This window comes from Semicossyphus pulcher, unplaced genomic scaffold (genome assembly GCF_022749685.1).
Source record: "Semicossyphus pulcher isolate SPU_LCO1_2020_fin unplaced genomic scaffold, fSemPul1.0.p SCAF_17, whole genome shotgun sequence".
Classification (NCBI taxonomy): domain Eukaryota; kingdom Metazoa; phylum Chordata; class Actinopteri; order Labriformes; family Labridae; genus Semicossyphus; species Semicossyphus pulcher.
This window is the reverse complement of record NW_027211681.1, coordinates 8,295,667-8,312,306: the sequence shown is the minus strand read 5'-3', so window position 1 is coordinate 8,312,306 and position 16,640 is coordinate 8,295,667. Positions and strand designations below refer to the sequence as shown.

The following is a 16,640-nucleotide window of genomic DNA, read 5'->3' as shown; positions in this document are numbered from 1 at the left end:
GACGCAGAGCTACAGACACTTGTTCTGATTCTCTGCAGGTTCATCGCCACAAGCAAACCCTTTTTGTCCCCACATTTCTTCACGTCCTCACTGGATAAAAACATCAGATACAGTCCTGCAAGAAACTCAAGTTGTGATAAAATACGCTGCGAGTACATTTAAGGACATTTTAGTGAAACATTAAGAGGTGAAAGCAGTTAAAGAACCAGCTGATGTGTGAGCATAATGTTTAACAATTTACAGACCAAGCGACTGTTCAGTTAATTATGATGCAATCAGCAGAAGAGTCAATAATAAAAACAATTGTTATTGCCGAGCCATCATCGCCGTATCTGCACTTCAGTTAAAGTGTCACATCATTCATAGACAAACATTAAAAGCAGATATCTAAAGAGACCATGTCAACGCGGCGTCCCTCAGTGTGACTTAACTCTCCATCCTGCTCCGTCCTGTTGCAGTCAACATGCTGACAGTGGAGCTGTGTGAACCGCGGCGTGAGGACATCATGTGTGCTGAGAGGTCAGACGCAGTTCTCACTTCTCCTCTCTCAGGTTCGAGGTTTCACTGGGCTGTGGTGACAAAACAGCAGCTGACTCTCGTACGTGAGCAAAACACACAGAGGCTACGTTTTCTTTTTAGTTTTCCTTTTGTCTGTAATGTGATTCATTCTCCACATTTTCATCTACATAAATCATCTATATAAGTCTGAAACAACTCCAAGATACCAAAAAACACAGCTTGGTTCAGTATTTTAACATTATTGAAGCAGTTTGTTAGTTTACTCTGAGGAGAACGTCTTCCAGGAAAGCGCAGTGTGGGACTAAACACTGTGGTGTACTCCTAAAGGTCGTATCGCTCTGCAGAACTACACAGCAGGACCTCTCGTCTTGTGACATGCTACTCATTCACTGATATGGATGACTTGTAAGAATAGATGGCAGGCAGACAAGATACTGATTACCTGCGCTGCTTTTATTGCTGACTTTATTCCTGCTTCTTCATGTTTTTTGGCAGTGTGGCAGATTCCAGTGTGTGTGTGTGTATGTGTGTGACCCTGGCCTTACAACAGAACCAGTTTGTCATAGATAACACAGGCTAATAAAAACTCTCTCATGTGATTACTCATGATGTCGTTATAAGTAAGTGTGTCTTTATTAGCTCATGGTGTAAATAAGTAAGAAAACTGATCATCAGGCTGCAAATCAATCGATATCAATGAGCCACAATATCTGTCACACATCTTTTCCCTGTTTACTTTGTTTCTTGTTCAAGGACAAATTAATAATCATTTATATTTCTCATGGTCAATAAATCCTATGTAGTTTATTTTAGGTTATTTAGGCACACAAGCAGCCGTCCCACAGCAGGAAGAACTCATAGCATAACAAATGTGTATGAATCCATGGCTAAAAATAGTCCCTGACAAATGTAAAACTTACTCCCGTTGAGCAACTTTTGCTAGAAACAACAGTCAAGCTGTTTTAGGATAATTCATATATTTTTGGTACCCTTTTTAAAGTTGTAATCTTTAAGATTAGTTTCGTTCTCTTTGGCGGCACCTATGGCGATTAACGGTAATTTCAGGAGCACACTTCCCAGATATCCAGACAGTGTTGCATGTGTGACGTCCACAGTTGGCTCTGGTTGTAAGCCTTGATTTTCCTCGCTGACGGTCGCTTTCCTTTTTAGACTGTTTGCCTTCATCTGAGCGTCGATTTTGTTTCTTTTTCTTTGGATTTTCACTTATTTTTGAAGTTGTATCTGTAGTCATCGATCTTTTCTTTGTTTGTTCAGCCATAGTAGATTACTGTTTACTCGCAACACTTGCAGAGACCGGAAAAGCAGCCGCCTACCCTCTCTGGCAGACCAACCACTGTGATTGTCATAAATATACTAACCTACAAATCCAGATTGAACCTGATCAGGTGTCAACTTTTAAAGTGTGTTTGCCTGACGAATGATTTCGAGAACACGTACAATGATTAAGAAGCGACACACAGTAAATGTCCTCCTGTTGGGTTCAGTGGTTAACCGTTGACCTGATGGTCCAGCTGTGCGGTCACCAGAACACCTGACCCACCCCCCGAGGTGTCTCTGAGTCCTGATTGGCTCTCGCTGATGACTGACAGTTAATCTTTGATTTAGATTGACCCCTCGGCTAAAAGAAAGGCCCTGGTGTTACTGATCTGTGATCCTGCGAACCAATGATCTGCACTTTCCTGGCCTTTGGCACACATGTGGAATGATCAGGCAAAATACACACACCTTTACACACATATTTTTAAACCCACACCTTTACGAACACACCTTTATGCTGTTGTTTAGATTGGATTTAGTCTTTTCTAATTCTTGGTAATAATTTTAAAGTTTCATAATTGCTGGTTGATTACGAAAGAAAGATAAATGTTTCACAGATCACATTAATCTCTTAATCATGTGTGCTTTAGTCTTTAGTTTCTCTCCATCACTCTCTGCTCTTTATGCTGAACGACTTTCTTCTCTGCTGTTTACTCAGTCGTTAAGGAGTGGGGCCAGTTTCAATAGCAGCTGAAACTCAGCGCACTGTTGACCACACACTGTGACTTTCATCTCTCTCTCCCGCTCACCCCATCTGCTCTCTCTGTCCCTCACTCCCTCTCTTCTCGCTCCTTTCACAGTTTTTTTTTCTTTTCAGACAGAAACTTCTTAGCGGACGTCGTTTCTCTCGTCTGGCTGTTTTCCCTCTCGGTCGTCTCTATCTGCTCTCTTGACTGCCCAGGAAGGTGTGTGTTGTTTGCTTAAGTTAAGCCGTGCTAGGAACATGTTCACCGTTGTTATGTACAAAAAAAAAAGCACGTACACGTCTACACACACACACTTGTAGTCTTGTGCTGACATGACATAAATCACTCTCGCAGGCAGATTTTCCTAAAGACAACAACATGAGGAAGTTTTCAGACCCGGCTTTGAACGTTTCCTCAACTGTTTTTTTTTTTCTTTCTAATATCTGCATCTCTAAGCAGAAAAACCTCAAAACACACGAAAACTACTTTTCCCAGCCGCCCCCTCTCCTCCCACTTACAGTGTCTCTATTAGTCACAGGGTGAAGATTTGTGGATACATGCTCCAGCTGCTTTGGTTTGTGTGTGTCAGTGTTTAGAGAAGTATTCATATCACTTAAGTACTAATACATTCATGTAAATGTATTCCAGCTGTTTGCCTTCATCTGAGCGTCAAATTTGTTTCTTTTTGTTTGGATTTTCACTTATTTTGAAGTTGTATCTGTTGTCATCGATCGCTTAGCTCCGCCTACCCTCTGTGGAAGACCAACCACTGCTGGCTGATGGAAAACGCGTCACTAACTGGGCGCCGCTTGGGATTTTTTCTGTGAAAGTCGCCACAGACACCCAGTCTGTAATAATACTATATACAGCAAATGCAAAGGCTTTCATCAATTACCATTGTGTTACCTCATTCGGCGATAGATGGTGACTTAACAGACATTTATTTAAATGAAAAGATTACCACTTTAACACCACTGCTTTTTTAATAGAGGTTCACAGGACAAAAAGGTTGCCAAAGACCGATTTAATGGTATCCATTAATCCAAACATTTATCAAAAATGTAAGAAACCAAATCCGGACACATGTAATGGACAAAAAAGTACTTTAAAATTGAAGTAAATTAAACCACTTGAGTAATTGTTATAAATGATGTGCATGTTTTACTCTGAAAAACTTCCTACTAAACATCTTATCTGATCCGCCCACACAAACACACACTCACACAAACTACCTGTTTTAGCTCCACCCTCCTCACCTCTCATGCTTGCAGCTTTGGCTCAGTGTGGGTGTGTGTGTGTGTGTGTGTGTGTGTGTGTGCGCAGAGGAGGCCGGCCCTCTGCGCTCAGTGCCCTGCTGTACCTGTCTCTCATGGAGGTGGAGTAACACTCCCAGAGCAGGCGGCCAAGCAGCGGAGCGCTGTGAAGCAACAGGGGTAGCTATCCTCCTCATCTGACCGCTCTCTGCTTCTCCTTCCTCTTCTCTCCTCTTCGCCGACATCCCATCTGCTCTGATATCCTGCTCAGGATTTCTGTCTCACTCTCACTTCCCCTCTCTCTGTCGTTTTCACAGAGTCTCTTCCACTTAGAATGACAGGTTTTTACACAGTGTGTAGAGACTTTTTATAACAGTAAGTTTGCTTAAAATTTGAAGTCAGGTTTGAATGCTGTTTGCATGACTCAGCTGATGTAATGTCGGGAGTGTGTTGTGGTTTAAAGCAGCAGGATTTGGGTGTTTGTAAGCACTGTTGTTTCCGTGATCCTCTTCTGCTGCCTTGTGACCCTGTTGTGAGGGGCTGCTGTGAGTCAATCGCCTCCACGTGTCCTTGTGTATGTGTGTATACAGCTAACATGTATCCTGAGGCCTGTTTTCTTCAGCACACTGGATCAATGTCACTCAGGATAGAACGGCACACTAAGAGGCGCGTTGTTTCTCACACACTTGGGTTTACTTTGTTTCATAAATAAGGAGCCAGAGAGAGTTTGTTCGCTTGCAAACAGGGGATACAATCTGCAAAAGCCCCTGAGAAGAACAAGTTAGCAGGTCAGTGACATAACGAAATCAGCGTTCTTCCTCTTTCGAGGAGTGAGGAACCTTTCACGTGCTTTGCTTTGAAATCACTCGCAGTTGTCGATCTGTGTTTACAGTAAAAACCGGGAGGAAGCCTGAAAAGCTTTTCTGCGTGATCATAAAGCAATTCAGTCCCCAATAACACGCTGTTAATACGTAGAGAATCAGGTGCTTCTATCAATCATAAACACAGTGTAATGGGTAATCTCCTCAGCTATAACTGGAACACTTTAACCCGGCAGGTTGGCACCGCTGCTACCAATAAAACCCCTGTTCTTTAACTTCCTTTGCAGCGCGCAGGCCGGCCAGCTCTCCCCCTCCCCCCCGCGCTGAGTTCATAACCTTTGACCAGGTGAACTCTGCGTCCGAGCTCCGCACGTCTGATAGGTTATGTTTTACCTAATAGCTGCTCCTGCGAAGTAGAGGTAAAATCAGGATCATGCATGAGCTGTCGTCATTTTGGTGTCTTTATAACTGAGGTCACATCTGTAAATCTTTATGCCCTCTGTGAGTAAAGGCTGTGATTTGTGTCGGTCGTGGTTAATCATTTACCTGCTGCCTCGTTTTTCTGGCTCTCACACACACATGATAGCATACCCGTATGTGTAAGGTGAAAGCTTTAAGAGGCGTCAATTTATATTGTTTTCCCCTCTTCCTGACTTCTTTTCCTGCCTCCTCTTTATTTTTCTGGTTTTTCAGACACATTAGAGGCAAAACTCTCCCTCATACACTCTCGCTATTCTCATTTTCTTTCCCTTTTTTTGCAAAGGAAGAGAGACGATCTGACTTTTGTTTCACTTCTGACACACTGAGCTCAGTGATTTCCTGAGTCCCCCCCTAAAAAAGGAAAACCTCAGCTCACATCAGCACTGAGGAAGTTTGGAATATCTCCAAGTGGTCAAAAGCAGGAAATGTGTTACCCCACACTGAGGCTGCACATTGTTGTTGTCTTTTTGACACAAACGCACAAAATATCCAGTTAAAGGAGTCCTGAAGTGACTTATAGTGTCACATAGCTCCTTTTTCTTTTTTTATCACCGTGCAGAACTCCCACAGTGAATATTGTCCTCCCTTTGTCATCAGTCTGGCAAGATAAGGCTGATAAGAGATGGAGTCATGTTAGCACTTCACACAATAGAAGGAACAGAGGGAGGGCACGTCGAGCTGGGGACGCAGAGGGAAAGCAACACTGAAATAAGTAACTAAAAGTCGATTGAGACAACATAGAGTGATGTTAAGGCATGTTTGTGCAATAGTGAATCCCTTATTAGATGTCTTTATAGTTGATATTTGAATGTAACCTAATGTCATTGTGACCTGTGTCAGCATGCAGCAGCCTACTTTCTAAAGATAGAACGAGGAAACAACATCCTGTCTTCCTGCTCTTGTTTTTTGCTGTTTTTTTTCCCTCTTTGAACTTATTATTAAAGTTATAATCTCCGAGATCTCAGTTTCGTCTCTTTGGCGACACCTATGGCGATACTGTAATTGCGTGAGAACACTTCCCAATGTGTGTACCATACTTCCCAAAGACGTCTACGGTTGTAACTCTTGATTTTCCTCGCTGACGGTCGCTTTCCTTTTTAGTTTTTTGTCTTTGAATTTGTTTCTTTTTCTTTGGATTTTTACATATTTTTGAAGTTGTATCTTTGTTTGTTCAGCCATAGTAGATTACTGTTTACTCGCAACGAGACCGGCGAAAGATCGTCTTAACAGACATTTATTTCATGAAAATATATACTTTGAATATAACACTGACTTTGCATAGTATGTCCACCATCCCTTTATTCCAAAACATCTTTCCTATTTATTCTTTCCATCTGACATTTGCAATATTTTCGTCCTTCTATGAAAAAGGTGTGAGCTAGATTTAAGGTCATTCGAAGCCCTCAAGCCTTGTGCAGGTAAACAGATGTGTGTGCGTGTGTGTGTGTGTGTGTGTGAGAGAGACTGGGATATTGGGTCAAGTCAAATGAATGTGTGCGTTACCATGGTTGCTCGGCTTTGTAGTGTTTTACCCTTGTTGACTGCTTCACCTATCTCCATCAAAGTCCAGGCAATCTTGTGACGCACAGAAACACACACACACACACACACATACACACCTTCCTGACCACCTATTTAGCGCAAGGCTGTTTTTTATTTAGCCTATTTGCTTACATGATGTTTTTAGCCCCGACAAGTGTTTTGCTCCGGGTGTGCTTTGATTGGTTGCCTCAGTGTTGTACGCTGCGTGGAGATTTGGGGATTTAGATTGCAGTGGATTTTTCCGTTCTGAATGCAGGCAGTGTTGGAAAATAACAGAGTAAGAGGTTTATGTTTGGGAAGCCGATTTCTGATTGTTCTCCGTTCCTTTTATAGGGCTGCAGCTCTTAATGAAGTTTTACAGACACACACACACACACACACACACACACACACACAAGAAGTTAAAGGCTCACGCTATATAACACAAAATCCAACACCCTCTTGTGGTGAGTGAGTGTGTGTGTGTGTGTGTGTGTGTGTGTGTGTGTGTGTGTGTGTGTAAATTAATGAACGCAGCTTTTTGTTACAGAATGGAGTCAGTGGGGTCATATTTTACTCAAAATTCCTCCTATAGCTTAACTCCAACCTATTTCTGACACACACACACACACACACATCATGAGCATGTGACCCAGTCATACTCGGTGAACCTTGAGCAGGAGGTTTCAGGGTTTACAGCCCTTCATTCTCTCTGATAGGGGTCAGAGGTCAGCAAAGGATCTGAAGAACTCAACAAAACAAGGTTGTAAAACCACTGATAGGGATTGGTGCCCGGGGGATTTATAGATGCTGTATTTTCTATCTGTCCAGGTCACACAGTGTGCCGTGGTTGGTTTGTTAGGCAGGTAATCTTGCATGTGATTGTGCCTGCAAATTGATGAATCTTTTGTTTGAACAAACAACCATATTAGAGGTTTCTGTTAGCACAGAGCTGCTGTAAATGTTTTCCTTATTCTTATTCCTTCTTGTTTCCTGTTCTGTCTTTGATAGCAGAAGCAATTAATACCGTGTTTTGCAATTTGATAACCTGGTCTCTGTTTGCCCTCCTCAGGCCCCCGATCTGATTGGATGGTTTTGTCAGAATGACAGCCGAAGATCCTGCTTCTTCCTCAACCATGAGCAATAACATCGCCCCCTCCAAACCCTCCAAACCCTCTGGAGCCTCCCACCACCCTCTTCACGGACAGATCGACATCCCTGATGGAGTTGCAGGCGCTCACAATGAGGCTGCTCTGGTTTCCCTGATGGAGCGCACTGGCTACACTATGGTCCAGGAAAATGGTCAGCGTAAATACGGCCCTCCTCCTGGCTGGAACGCTCAATCTCCACCGAGAGGATGTGAAATCTTTGTGGGAAAGATCCCACGGGACGTTTATGAGGACGAGCTGGTCCCAGTGTTTGAGTCTGTCGGACGCATCTATGAGATGCGGCTGATGATGGACTTTGATGGAAAGAACCGAGGGTACGCATTTGTGATGTACACAGAAAAACACGAGGCCAAGCGGGCTGTACGTGAGCTCAACAACTATGAGGTACGGCCTGGGCGGCTGCTGGGGGTCTGCTCTTCCGTAGACAACTGCCGTCTATTCATTGGTGGTATCCCCAAGACCAAAAAGCGTGAGGAGATCCTCGAGGAGGTCTCCAAGGTGACAGAGGGGGTGCTAGACGTCATAGTTTATGCCAGTGCAGCCGACAAGATGAAGAACCGAGGCTTTGCCTTCGTAGAGTATGAGTCGCACCGTGCGGCCGCCATGGCTCGCAGGAAGTTGATGCCTGGACGCATTCAGCTTTGGGGCCATCAGATAGCGGTGGACTGGGCTGAGCCAGAGATCGATGTGGATGAAGACGTTATGGAGACAGTGAAGATCCTCTATGTGAGGAATCTTATGATGGAGACCAGCGAGGAGACGATCAGACAGGTAGGACCGGCTGAGAGTTCAGTGTAGACTGAGCTTACTTTTATTGGTAAAGAAGAGATACTGTAGCACACAATTCTTTGCAAATCATTGTCTCTGTTAACCAGGTGTTCAGCCAGTGGAATCCTGGATGTGTTGAACGTGTGAAGAAAATCCGTGACTATGCCTTCGTCCACTTTACCTCCCGGGACGATGCCGTCATGGCCATGGACCACCTCAACGGCACAGAGGTGGAAGGATCCTGCATTGAGGTCACGCTCGCCAAGCCAGTCGATAAAGAGCAGTACTCGCGCCAGAAGGCCTCCAAGGGGGCTTCTGCCCCTCCAGAGGCCACTCCGCAGAACTACGTTTACCAGTGTGACCCCTACACATTGGCCTACTACGGTTATCCCTACAACACCCTCATCGGACCCAACCGGGACTACTTCGTCAAAGGTTAGAATTCATTCTTTCTGCTTTTGTACCAGGAAGGATCAGTTGTAAAAACCAGAGCGTTTCTTTGAAAGCCATCTATTTTTGTAAATGTTGTTGGCAACAGAAACTCTGTTGGATTGCTAAAGATCTTGTTATGACATCTAAAGTTGCTATTGTTGGAACGCCCATCAGTAGGGATCTATGATTTCTTAAACGGTCGTGATGACTAAGAATATAATGATTTAATCTTCAATGACTGCTATTTCATTTGAAACATTTTAAAATATTTAACTTGATGATGGTTTGTGGATTGATCAGTGAATTGTTGTTAAAAGGCAAAGACAAACCAAGGTGATGGACCAATGAATGCTAATCCCATTACCTTTGATGATTGATTACATTTGGTCTTTGGGTGGTAGCAGGAAAATCTATTTGACTTTCAACAATCATTGTGTTTTGGTTTTTCTCTCCAAAGGATCCCCAATGATACAGAACAATGGTAATCTCTCACATCCTTATTCCTACTTATTCCTTCAATGAACAATGAGCTTCCTTGCCATGTGACAAACTATACGTTTTCTAACACCAACCTTTTCCTGCTGTGCTGTCAACTCCCATTTCATGCTGGGTTATTGCAGAGATCATGAAAAAGCTAAGGACTTCTAGGAAAACCATTGCGCAGTGCCTTGATCTTTAAGAGTCAGAATGGTGCTTTGGAAAAAGGCCAAACTGGACCCAAAGAACTGCAAAGCTCTACCAGATATTGCAGAGAAATCTCAGAAGCAACTGCATTTTATGAGCAGATTTTTGCTTTATATTCGACCATAATTACTCAACTTCTATCCTAGTCCGGATATTTTGAGATTAACTTCCCAAAAAAGTTCTGAACCCATCATAAAATCTCACCTCACATGTCGCCCTACTCAACTTTCAGTACAAGTTGCCCCTGCTGCCCTAGTCCGAAACCACTACCCCTGTCGTCATATGACTTTAATTGTATTTTAAGCAGGTACTGTGCGAGGTCGTGGTCGTGCTGCTGCAGGTAACCGTACCCCTGGACCAAGGGGGTCGTACCTGGGGGGTTACTCTGCCGGTCGTGGCATCTACAGCCGCTACCATGAGGGCAAGTCCAAGCAGTCTGACAAGCCCTATGAGCTGATGCCCAGTCTGGAGCTTGCTGCCTCCGTCAACCCCGTTGGCATCAAACCTGGCACAAGTCAGTGAGATAGACATGTCCATCCGTGTCCTTGCCCATCTCAAAAGCCTTTACTAAACCTTCCAGCTGATGATTTCTCTCCCTCCTGGTTTGAGGAACATTTTGTAAATCAGTGGTGGTTGCTGGATGGTCAGGTGCAGAAGGACTAGCTTTTTAACAGTGACAAGTAATGACACCAAATATCTGTCCTTTTTAAGCATGACCAGAAAGTAACTGCCGTGTTTCTTCCTCATTCTTTCCCTTTTCCTCCAAATCAGAAATTGTACTAACCTGGTGTTCAGACTTAAAACAATGCTGTGTTGAAAGAACACAAGGGGCTAATATACCTTTAAAGTGCTTGATTGGCAACCACAGTGCTCTGCCAGAAGATGGAGAACTGTATTGAAGCTGAGGTTGTTTTTTGGGGATAGATCTGCTGCGGTTTTGACACGCTGCAGCGGTTAATGATGCTGAAGAGCTTTGTGTTTTTTCACTCAGTGCTGTTGTCTGTCTGAACATGGCCCTATTTCTTTGGAAACCAGCAATTCCTTAATCTCCTTTTCTCCATGTACTCAACTCCAAATTCCTGCTGACAAAGAGTGACCGTCTTGTCTTTAGTTTAGTGAAACTATTGAAAAAAATGGTTGTATTCTTCGTAGATGCAGCTGCTTTTGGTTTGTACGTATCATTTTAGTCAAGAACGGAGATGCAATGCAAAATTAATTCCACAAACTAAAGGTTGTTACTTTTTCTGACATGTTCTCTTGACTCACTCTCTGATCACTTAAAGGATAATACCTGTGTAATGAAAGGCTGTGGCCCTTCTACTGATGAGGAAGATTCTGAAAGTAAAGTTTTAAGGCTGTTTGAGAATTATTTCCTGATTGATTTTTTTCCTTCCTTCTTCACTGCCAGTAAGCAGAAGGAAATTGCAATACAAAACAGAAACAAAACAGAAACTACTAAAGAAAAACGAATTTCTTCTTCATGTTAAAGGATTATCTAAAAAGTAGAAACTCCAATGATAGAAATACAAAATACAAATGAAACACTGGTATTATTCTTTAGTCTTCAAGTTGATTACTAAACACAGATTCCTTTTTTTTATCATAAACGTAACATTGAACTTCATCTCTGTTACTGCTGTCGTGTATTTGGTGATCAAAAGTCTCTTCTGTCAAGTTTCACGATGCTCCTTCTGGAGCGAGTGACCCCAATCTGGAGCTCAGTGTTAGTCCCACTCGGTCGAATCACAGGATCAACACCAGATTGAAAAGACTTTTGTCCATCTGAAACAATGACTGACGTTGTGTTCGCTCTGTGTGTGTGCGTGTGCGTGTCTGTGAATGTGTGTATGTGTTGGAGCACTGAGGTTAATCCGCAGTTGAGCACCATCATAATCCAAATCACACCCAAACGCCAACTTGTGTTCTTTATTATTTTTTCCCTCTTGCTTAAATAGTTTCTTTTAACCTTCTTCTGTCTCCTTCATCCCTCACTGCTTTCACATGTATCACGCCTGTCATAGATTACCTTCAGAATTAAACATGTTTCTGTTTGAGCATGGGTGCATGCATGTGTTTGTCTCCTGCTTATGTTTCCTATTGTGTGAATGCAAACATATTAACCACCTCTTTTTAGACTCTGTCACCTTAAATGTTCCCTCTGTTATCCGAGCTCTCATTCTCCTGTCTCTTTGTGTGCAGTGGCGTTGCCGACTCTAGGTGGGCAGTACCCAGTGTTCAGTACGGCTCCTGCAGCCAAGCTGATGGAGGAGGGGAAGGTGCACACGGTGGAGCACCTTATCAACCCTCTGGCCATGCAGCACGCTGAACACACCACTGCTACTGCTGCTGCCACCGTGCTGCCTGCAGTCTCCACCCCTCCACCGTTCCAGGTGTGTATTATGACGATGTTGTAGGTTTCACAGACACGTTAACTTGTATAAGATGTATAAAATAGAGAGTTCTCTATTGAGTTAGCATTGCCTTCCTATAACATTGTTTGACTCACACTGGACAGTTTTTGAAGAGTAATGCAATATTTTACTCACCAACTCTTTTTAAGAGGTAAGAGGACAACAGCACAAAAGCAACGTGATCACATAAACCACTTTTTGGGAAGTGAAATCGAAGATGACATTTATGACGATTAAAAGAGTTATTGTCCACATAAATGTGTTACAGTTCATCAGTCCATTATTTCCTAATAACTTACCATACCATGCTCATAAGAGCAGTGTGTTGGATTTAGTAGCATCTTCTGTTAAAGGAGAAATTCTCTCCTGGAAAAAGCCTCTGTCAGTCAAAGCTGGTGTTCTCTGTAATCAATAGAAACAATAATGTTTGAAATAGCACCATAGCTGTGGAGAAAGTTGTACAAACAGCTCGTGGTTACGCCCATTCTACGTGCCTACAACACCCAGCATGCATTGCGCCCCTCCCTCTGAAAGGAACAGCCCAGCGAAATACGATGAGAACATACCGGTGGACCGTCTGCAGTCTACATTTCAAACCTGACGATTCTGAATGAGACATGACATCGGAGGCGGGCGTCCTAGATTGAGGAAGTGTAGTTTAGCAAGCTCCCTGGCCTCTACCAGATGACACATTTTACCCATTGGAGAAGCGGATAGCGTCCTCCAAAGGCACAGAGCCAAATTGCATTTTTTTCCTACCATAACGGCATTAGCTCCCAATGATACCATGATAGGACCGAGGTTGAAAATCGGCGAACTGATCCTCTCTCTCTCCCCTTCCAAGCGTGTAGGACGCAGCCACCATAGGCGTCTAAGCCACCTACGGAAAAACTTGTAAGGCTCTTTTCAGAGCCACTGTTTGGTTTGTTTGTTGTGGGCTACTGTAGAAACATGGCGGTGCAGGACCCGCTTCCTCTGTAGAAAGAAAAAAGCTCATCATAATGTTGCCAAACACAACATTCTTGTTTTCAGGAGATTATAAACCAATGAAATCATCCTTATGAGTGTTATATCCATCTTTGCAAAGAGATCCCTCAATGATGCACACTCGTCCTTTAAACTCTGACCTTTATAACACTGAAATCTGTCTCATGGTTAGTGGAGTTGTGTCAGGCATTGCCGTCACATCTTCATACCTCAGTATTTAAATTGCGTAAACAATTACGCGTGATTTGTGATCAAAACTACAGAGAAAATTGGTACTAGAAGTTATAATATAATATGATATGAATAAACTTGCCTGGTGGAGTCATTAAGGTCGACTCGTGTATGTTACAGGACACATTACGTATTTGTACTCTGGGGACTTAATGTTTGACATTTCAAAGAAAGAACAAAACAAGTGAATGTATTTATGAATGAATGTACCGAATGTACACTGAGCTGCTCATTGAGGACAAGCTTTAGAAATAATCTCACTCACTCTAATCCTCCTCAGGGCCGCCCGATCACTCCCGTCTACGCCATGGCCCACAATGTACAGCGTATCCCGACAGCCGGCGGCCTGTACGGAGCCGGATACGTCCCCATCACAAACTACGCTGCTAACACAGCAGCTCTGGCCGCTCTGCAGAAGAACGCAGCGGTGGCGGCTGCAGCGTATGGCGGATACACAGGCTACGCGGTGCCACAGGCCTTCCCCGCCACGGCCTTCCAGCTGCCCATCCATGATGTCTACCAGACATATTGAATGTGGGGGTCAGACCACATGAAACAACGACAAAGTTCCCCAAACCACCGCACCAAATGTTTGTCCCATCACTTGAACTTGAGAACATCCAAAAGCTCTAAAGGAATTTCATTTAAAGAAAATATCTGTCCCGGCTGCGGGCCTCAGTATATCACGGACCCGAGGCGACCATCATGCAGCAACATTCTTTCCATCTAAAAACAGTGATGCTGCACACATAGAGGACAGTCCCATTACAACAAGCAAAACTCACGACGACAACAACTCCCATCTCTCTGTCTTGCTCTCTCTCTGTGTCTCTGACCCCTGCAGCCTTGTTGCTATAGCAACAGAAACACTGAAGGTACATTCAAGTATTTATGAAGAGAGGATAGATATTTAAGGTTTAACTCTGTAGTTTTATCCTTCTTTAGAGCGGTATTTGAAAGATCGACCTTTACACTATGTTTTAAAAAGTGTTTTTTAAAGTGTGAAAACTTAAAAAGTTAATTGAAAGAAAGTAAAAGTACAACTGGAACTACTGACGAGAGGATACCACTGAAGAAAAACTGTTGTTGGATAAACTAATGTGTTGTTGTTTTTTCATTAATATAGTATTCTAGCCAACTCTACATGCTGTAGGTGATGCTGTCCGTCCATGCTGGTTGAATGTGTACGCTTCGAACACGCCTGTTTGGTACTTTTTTTGGTGCATTTAGTTTTATTTGTGCTTCGGTTCTTTTTAAATGAAGGTTTTAACTGTTTTGTTCATTTGCTTTTACTTAGTTTGCGTGTTTCCTCTGAAACATTTATCTTGAAGAAAACTTGCCAGCTAAAAAATATTGTTGTGACAGATTCCTGGGGGAACAAATACTATAGAAAGAAAACTGGAAAGCTTTTAAAATGATGGGCAACGTGGTTTATCTACCAGCCTGGTAGATGGCGACATCATGTACTCTGAGATGTTTCCAGTCCTGAGAAACTGCGCTGACAGGGGACTAAGACTGAACAGATGTTAGTTGTTATTTTTTCCTCATTATTGTTTATCTTTATGTTGTTGTTTTTTAATTGTTTGAGGTGAACAAATACGGACAGAAATGAAAGACATTTTTCTGAATGGACTGGAGCGCTCTCGCTTAAAGCGCTCCTCTACATGCCAACGCCAACCAAACAGCCTTAAGACTCCAAACACTCCACTTTCTGTGCCTGAAAACAGTGCCTTACATCTGCATACAGTATGTGCTAACCTTTGCTTTACACTGTGCCTTTTATAACAAAGCAAAGCCCCTGTGGTTGGCACATTTATATTTCCAATAATCCACATTTGTGGTATTACCGTTTTGTGGTGAGACAAGCAGGTTTCAGTCTCAAGGCTACCTCTCTCCTGTAGTCTCCTCTCTGAACGCTCCTGCAGTAACACTCCGTATATCCGTCTCCTCTTTATTTCTCGTCCTCCAAACTGTGCTTGACCGAGGTGCACTTAAATGTATTTATAAAAAGGCAAGAGATTTCGACTTTCAGATGAAGAGAAATATAAAATACTGAGTATGAATTCATGTGTGAACTGGGCTAGTTTGGCGTTTTTTTCAGTGACTGTATGTGTGCGTGTTTTCTTCACAGCTAAGGCATTAAACATAAAATAACCCTGATGAATGTTTAGTCGGCACTTTTTAAACTCTGCAGTGTGTTGGAAACAGGTGTAATGTTGGACTGGGAATAACTGGAGCAATACCTCAAGCTGAAATATACAAGTAGCCATGCGTGTATGTACCATAACACACAAACATAGCGGATGCAACGACAGCCATCTTTATATAAGAGCGGGCAAATTATTTGTATTCCTGGCTTGTAATTCTAATTCTCTGTAGTTATAAGGGGATTAATTGCCTATTTTCCATCATCTCCTTATGTTTTTGACACATTTTTTCCATTGCCATTAAATAAACCGATGAGTCCAAGAATTTAAATGTAAAGATTGACTTTTCCACAGTAAAAAAAAGGACATATTTGCATATGTCTCATCTCACTCAGTCTTCTACATTGAGCTGCTTCTCTCCTCTTTGAAACTGGATTTGAGTTAGAAAACAAACTGCTGATAACTGCTTTTATTATTTTCTTGTATGATGACAATAAGGATATATTTAATATATGCATTACATGTGTTGTCTATGAAGTGAGAAGAAAAGGTATAATATATTCTAAGACATATTTCTCTTCTGTATTTACACCTTGTTTAGGGATAAAAAAAAGTCAGAGTAACAAAAGTAGAAAGAAATGTTTGTTTTTTTTGCCAAAGTGTCCAATAGTTTTTAAAAATTCAAGGTTATTGTATTTTTGTTATGTGTAATATTCTGCTTATTTTGAACTGGATTTGGTGTGGTGAGTGGGAAAACAATGGCTTTTTCTTCAGTTTGAACAGCTTAATCCCAAACTGGCATAGTTACAGCCTTTTGACACTGGTTGTGTTGCAACTTTTGCAACTGTCGCGTCAGTTTTGGTGAAACGGCCATCCAGTCTTCAATCTTTAGATTGTAAGGCAGCAGAAAACTGTCTGATTCTGCCTCCCACTCAAAACACCTGCTTTACTTTCTCTTGCCTGCATTTCACCCACGCTACAGCGGGAGGACGAAGCCGCCCTGCCCCTGGTGTCAGTAGTGTGTTGCTTTATGCCTAGTTTAACATAGGTGTTACCATTTAAACTCTTCCTAGTGTGTGCCTTATTGCCAAGATGTGCCCTTTGCTATGCCTTTGTAGACCGATGCAGTTTTCTATCTGAAGGTTTGTTTAAAAAAAAAAAGCTTGTTCGGTATTGTTATATTTATAGTGATA

At 42.6% G+C, this 16,640-nt stretch overlaps 1 protein-coding gene across 6 annotated transcripts in view; it reads left to right on the top strand.

Moving 5' to 3' along the window:
• The window catches only part of rbm47 (RNA binding motif protein 47), a 31,333-nt gene extending 16,731 nt beyond the window's left edge, over window positions 1-14,602 (top strand). For 3 of the 6 annotated variants that reach the window (XM_069665603.1, XM_069665602.1, XM_069665601.1), the window contains 6 exons: window positions 7,691-8,558; window positions 8,663-8,990; window positions 9,445-9,468; window positions 9,976-10,185; window positions 11,871-12,061; window positions 13,581-14,602. In XM_069665603.1, coding sequence (XP_069521704.1) covers window positions 7,722-8,558; window positions 8,663-8,990; window positions 9,445-9,468; window positions 9,976-10,185; window positions 11,871-12,061; window positions 13,581-13,832 — 1,842 coding nt within the window. In that variant the 5' untranslated portion in view covers window positions 7,691-7,721 and the 3' untranslated portion in view covers window positions 13,833-14,602. The remainder of the gene's footprint in view (window positions 1-7,690; window positions 8,559-8,662; window positions 8,991-9,444; window positions 9,469-9,975; window positions 10,186-11,870; window positions 12,062-13,580) is intronic. The other 3 variants (XM_069665604.1, XM_069665605.1, XM_069665607.1) reach the window with 3 other exon arrangements.
• Window positions 14,603-16,640: the final 2,038 nt, after the last annotated feature.